General features: G+C 43.1%; 1 protein-coding gene across 5 annotated transcripts in view; it reads right to left on the reverse strand.

Annotated features, from left to right (window-relative positions):
- Window positions 1–2,958, reverse strand: part of RIC1 (RIC1 partner of RAB6A GEF complex) — a 46,794-nt gene extending 43,836 nt beyond the window's left edge. For 2 of the 5 annotated variants that reach the window (XM_088054328.1, XM_088054329.1), the window contains exon 1: window positions 2,531–2,958. In XM_088054328.1, the coding sequence (XP_087910454.1) occupies window positions 2,531–2,671 (141 nt within the window). In that variant the 5' untranslated portion in view covers window positions 2,672–2,958. The remainder of the gene's footprint in view (window positions 1–2,530) is intronic. The other 3 variants (XM_014252263.2, XM_005522685.3, XM_088054330.1) reach the window with 2 other exon arrangements.
- Between the last annotated feature and the right edge of the window lie 3,485 nt (window positions 2,959–6,443).

The raw sequence follows: 6,443 nt of genomic DNA on the forward strand, positions 1-6,443 counted from the left end.
GCTCTTAATAACTCTTGTAAAAGCCCTTGCATTTGAACAATGTTCTTAATAACATGATTTAACTTCTGGTTGCCCAGAATTGGTTAGGCAGTTGGACTACATGATCAATGTAAGCCCCTTCTAAACAGACAAAATAAAATTAAACTGTATTGTGTATGCTTGATAATGTGTATACTAGAACAGTAGCACAAGCCTATAATTCATAAATAAATGTCAACATATCTGCGGGCTGTGGTCAACAACCTTTCACCAGTACTGGTGGCATGATCAAAATCATTCACCTGTGGTCTATCCACAATCCAATCTCTCCTAACATGTAAAATAGTCAAGAACTTTTTGGTTCAAAAACACTAGCAGAATTCCATCTGTTTTTTTCAACAGCAGTCACCCAGTTTTGAGTCTTAATACCTATATTGATTCCAAAACAGGAAACAATCCACACTTTGGAATCACCTTTCTGCACAGTAGGTGAAAAGGAGTTTTAAACATTGCTATGTCACCTTAAAAGTACACATACTGAATGTAAACTCACACACCTGGAAGCATTTCAAAAAGCTGCGGTTTTGAAAATTTCAAAACAGAACTTTCTCAGTCTCATCACCTCATTCTTAAATAAAACCTTTGATATATAGCAGAGATAGTAACAGGTCCTAGCAAGAACACCAGCCAGAAGGCTTTTCTGTGACAAGAAAGCAAGTTAGTGCAACCTGACTAGAACTTATCCTAGTTCCAAAGACTGTACTTCTGACAAATGAAAACATTTTCTAGAATGCAGTAATTTTATTGTATCAAAGTTCAAACATATGATTTTACACTTCACCTTCAAAAATAAACAAAAAACTGAAAAAAAGAAAAGCCTGGGACAAAAAAAAAAAAAAACAACAACAAACCACATTCAGGACCCTGGCTATATACATAAAAATAATGCAAGAAATCATCTTTAAAAATGACCTTGAACAAAATCTTTATTCTTCCAGGTTTTTAATAACAGACAGTTGTCTGTCCACAGAGGCCACGAGACTGTAACATGTTTTTCAGTTAAGATCAGTCAGTGGTCAGGCCTGGCAAAGTCAGCACCTTCCTCAAAAGCACCCATTACAGATTGAATAAAAATCAATTTAAAAAATATTAATTACCTGTACATTTAGACAACTTTTCTGCACCACGTGAATTCTTTTAGTGCTCTAAAAATGTACTCTACAGAGTAGGCAGTCATACAATGTTTAACATTTCAAAACAAGTCTAAGCATGCAAGCTAATGAACCTCGTCCTTGAGAAAGGCCATAAAGTAAACTACATTCTAGACAATGGGGCACATCTTTTGAAGCATTTTGTGAGCCTGTTGTTTTCTAGTGATCAGGGAAAAGATCAGTTCTGCTGTGTTGACAGACTCTAACTACAGGTTCAACAACTGGTAAAAGCTAAAAAGTGTACACTTTATATACACCGTGTGCCACAAACCTTAGAAAACAGAGGCCAGATGATGATGTTCACACAGCAAAGTTACTGGGCTGATTACATGCTAGCTGGATACCTGTCTAGGTTCAAAAACCAGCATCAGCACCCCAGCTAGGAACTAGTGAACAGCCTTACTGAGCACAATAAAACATAACATGATGGAATCTCTGCATAACTTCAAACAAGATTTTAAGGCTATGACTGTCATTTGACATCTTTCAGTATCGGCTTTCTAAAACTGGATTGTTGGTTTTCCCTGGTAATCTGAGATGAACTCTATAAACCACCTGGATCTAGAGATATTTATAGACAGATTTAGGATCTAATCTTGGCAGTATGTAAAAGGATCTAGCATCAAAGTTTAAAGTCAGTATCACAGTTTTCATTGACTTCATCAAATCAAACTGACAAACAGCATTTTTGCTACCACATTAATACAATGTGAATTTGTATTGCTTGTAAAAGCAAGGCACTCATTGTCAATTATTCACACAGTTTCAAACTAGATATAGCTAGACCAGCACCCTCCATGCAAAAGCCATGACTAATCTTCTGTTGGAGCCACAAAACTTTTAAGTTTTCCATAAAAAGAAAAGTTTATGAACTTCTGTGATATAACATTCTGGGTAGTGATAGCACTTGTTCTGTTTTACGAAGAGTATTTCACATCCCCTACATTCATATGTTCCTTTATATAAAACATAGAATATACAAAGGTGAAAGACATGAAGCATATATGCAAAATCCCCACACTGCTAGAAATACTCCTCATGTTAAGCACAAGCAGAACGTACAACCTGGGAAAAAAAAAAGCTGCTTGGAAGTGTCATTTTTTAAGAAAAACCGGTGTTAACTGCAAGCAGACTGATGTTGCATATTTTCTTAAGAAAAATATATTGCTATCACTAAACATCGTGGACAACCCCTCAGTTTCACAAATACTGGAATATCTTGTAAAGTTTGCATCGAATTTTACAACCGTTTCTGGAAGAAGAAAAAAAAATAGCAGACGACAGGTTTTTTTCAGCTGGGAGAGCAGGATCCGACAGCTTATAAAACGATGGATACTCACTCTGCAGTACCAGATGCTTAGCTGAGATGGGAACAAAACTGCGAAGAAAGCCCTCTGGGGATCCGTCTGGATGTGAAGAGGTTGCTCCTGGGACTCCAGAGGACACAAGAGCCTCTTGGGCCAGCCGCTGAGGAAATACATGGCTGAAGATTTCCAGAGTAGCTGGCGCTCAGCCTGCTCTAGTCTAGGCGGGGGAACAGCGGGGGCATCAGCGGAAGGAGAGATACAGCGTCCGCGGCAGACCACGCATAATCACCGGCACACCGACGGGACCCCTGCGCTCAGCACCACGGAGGACGGGGGGCTGGGGCCTCTCCGGCGCTAAGGCCCCCGTCGCCGGTGCAGGGACGAGAGAGCGCCGCAGCTGCCGGAGGCGGAGGCGGGCTGGGCAAGGGCCGGGCGGCCTGCGGGAGGCGGCGGCGAGGGAGACGCGGCCAGGCGGTCACTGCTCCGAGCGGGCGCCGGGGCGCTGCGGCGGCGGCAGCGGCGGGTCCGCCCCCCCGCGGGGGGTTCGCCCGCCCCCCCTCCGGATCGGTGTCGTCGCCGTCGCCGAGGCCCCCGCCGCCATCTCCTCCCCCTTCCGCTTCCGCCCCTCTTCCTCCTCCTTCTACCGCTCCTCCTCCTTCTCCGGATCTTCCCCCTCCGTCTTCTCTTCCTCTTGCTTGTGCTTTTCCTCTTCCTATTTTTTCTGCTCTTCCTTCTCCTTTTTCTTCTTCTCCTCCTCCTCTCCCTCCTCCACCTTCCCTCGCTCCGGTGTCCGAGCCCGGAGGGGGGGCGGCGGCGGCGGCGGGCCCGGGGCGGGCCCGAGCGAGCGGACGTGACGTCACTGAGCAGGCGTCATTGGGACGGGCGGAAAAGGAGCTCTTGGCGGCGGGGTTGAGGGCGTGTGGGAGAGTTCGGGGTACGGGACGGAATGGAAAGGAGGGAGCGGGGGGCGCAGAGAACCAGAGCCGGGGGTGGCAGGATAAGGAGGAGTGGACTCAAAGAGATCGAGTTTAGAGCAGATCTGAGGAGGAAATTCTTTACTATGAGAGGGATGAAGCCCTCACACAGGCTGCCCAGAGGAGCTGTGGATGTCCCATTCCTGGAAGTGTTCAAGGTTGGATGGAGCTCTGAGCAACCTGGCCTAGTGGAAGTGCCCCTGCCCATGGCAGAGGGCTTGGAACTAGATGATCTTTCAAGTTCCTTCTGAGGCAGCCTATTCTATGGTTCTAAGATGAAATACATGTGATAAAGCTGTGTGAGTTTCTGGTGTGAACATTGCCACTGAGGTGGTTTTGGGGACAAGGTGAGCACAGCGCATGATTGCTTACACTGTGAGTATGCTGTATCTTGGGTTTGGCGTCAGGCTTCTGACAGGTGCTACCACAAACGTTTCTCCCAACTGATAATTTTGATCAAGACCTGTTTGCTAATCTTGTTTCCCTCATTGCCCAAATGCTTTTATTCACACACTGTGGCGAGAGCAGGAGCATGTGGTGTGAAGGATGAAAAGTAGAAACTGAAGCTGTAGCTTTAGAGGTAGTAAAAGAGGCTTGTTAGTCCTTTTTTGTAACTGGAAAATAAAAGGAAATAGAAGACAACTAAAGGTAAGATGCTGTTGCAAGAACAGTGCTTCTGTTAAAAAGAGATAGCTTTTGGTAGAAACAATCAGAAGTGTTTTATGAACCAGTCCCCTTGCACTGCCTGTTAGAGGAGTTAGTCTGGATTGAGCTGTCTGGTAACAGGTCTCACTGCATACAAATTACCCAGTACTCTTCAAAGAATATGGGTTATCCGCTCACCTAAGGCCGTCTCTCTCCCAGCAGCTTTCTGGTTATGTTACCATATGAATCTTTTTTACCATATGAATACCGTTTTCCAGCTGAAATATTTTCATCTGAACACAAGCACAAAAAGAGAAGTGAGTTAAAAGGACACATATGTTAGAATCCTAACAAAGCCATAATAAAAGTTGGAAAACAAATAGTAACAAAGGAACAAAATACCCAGATGTTTTGTATCTCAGGCTTTTAACCATGTGAGTTGGAAATGCCTTAAAATCAAATTCACCACTCTCATATGCCAACCAGTGCTTAATGCTACACATACCTTCCTTGCTTTAGTCTTTTCTTTAAATCCTTTTTGATCTGTTTTTAACTGCTAGCCTTCTAAGTTAGGAAATGAGAATTATGTTAGGAGTATGGCATCATCACATTTTTCTGACTCCTGTTCTTCAGATTACGAAATAAATGGTACAGAATACACACTGAAGATTAGTTACACAATTACAGAATCATCCTTCTGGATTAATTGCATTTTGCCAAGTTCATTTTACTTGAAAGTAAGGAAAAAATTGTCAAAGAAATTCCATGAAACAGCTAGTAAGTAAGAGACCTTCATGTTTTTCATACTTGTTTGTAGCTTCCTTATTTAATGCTGCAGCATCCTAACGTGTTTATGTAAGATGCAAACACACATCCAGATCATGCTGTTGATGCATGTGGATCAATGAGAGGTTGTGTGCTGAGACCAGAATTAATGAAGGAAACAGCTATTGCTTTTAATAGAACCTACATGGTAGGATTTTGTGGTAACTGTACATTGTGCAAAAAGTAGAGACTGAAGGCTTTGCAATTTTTGGATTGCTGCTATTGTTCTTTTCTCTGTGGAGAGACAGACTGTATGGTGACAAGACAGCTGAATGTGAAGTTTTGGGAGATTATTCCTGTTTGTGACTGGTCATAGCTGTTGTATAAGGCCAAAAGATTTTGTTGCACTGTTTCCAGTATTGCATTGCATCAATTGGTTGGACTTGATGACTTTAAAAGTCTTTTCCAACCTAAACAATTCCACGATTCTGTGATTACTTCTGAGCAGTGCTCACACAGTGTCAAGGCCTTTCCTTGCCAGCCTGCCAGTGAGGGGGCTGGGGGTGTACAAGAAGTTGGAGAAGACACAGCTAGGACAGCTGACCCCACTGACCAAAGAGACATGATATATCATATGGTGTCATGTTCAGCCTGTACAGCTGGGGAAAGAAGTAAGAAGAGGGGGGATGCTTGGAATGACAATATTTGTTGACTTTGTTCTCAAGTAATCCTTGTGCGTGGTAGAGCCCTGCTGTCCTGAGGATTGCTGAGAACACATGCTTGAGAACGCATGCCTGTCCATGAGATGTGATGAATGAGGCAGGAAATAATGATGATGACAGTATGTTGTTCAAAGTGAGGCTACCAAAATCCTCACACCAATAACACAAATGTGATCCAAAGTATATAATGGTTTTGGTACATTTTTGTAGGCTGAATCAAGAACAAATCTAGATATCTAGGATGGCAAATGAGTAGTGATAAACTTTTTCTAATAATAGGCTGTTTGTACTTGACTAGAAAAGCATTTCTGAGTGTTGTAGTTTGAGAATGTAACTCATAATACTCTAGGATGTAAAAGTTGTGTAGAAATTAAATGTATGCAATGGACTAAACTCAGAGAGTTTCTTGAAAAGCTCTGGCAGTGGCTACCAAGGCACAATTACAGGAGATAGTGGCAACACCATAATAACAAAGCTCAACAGAATTGTGTAAGGCCTTTATTCACAAAGGTCCACTTGTCAGTTGTCATCAACTTCACCAAGTTGAAAATAAGTCTTGATTGCAGCTGCCTATTCAGTGACAGTCATGTTGTTCTGGAAATGGCACTCCTGAGATTGTGTCCTGGAAAGGAAGAGCTCACGCAGAGCTGTGGGAACATCCAGGGACATTGAACTGTCATAAACCTAGGTACATAAGTCTGGATAGTAGCAGGCTAGTGCAAAGAAGGAGGAGACGCTGCTGGTGGCAAAGCAGGTCTGGAATGAAAATGTTGGACGAGGGTAGAGGTTCTGTGTAGTTGCCTCTGTTAAGATTCCTTGTGTTGATGTGCAGATGTTGCA

This window comes from Pseudopodoces humilis, chromosome 4 (genome assembly GCF_049639895.1).
Source record: "Pseudopodoces humilis isolate 2021_Gansu_Grassland_sample_001 chromosome 4, ASM4963989v1, whole genome shotgun sequence".
Lineage (NCBI taxonomy): Eukaryota > Metazoa > Chordata > Aves > Passeriformes > Paridae > Pseudopodoces > Pseudopodoces humilis.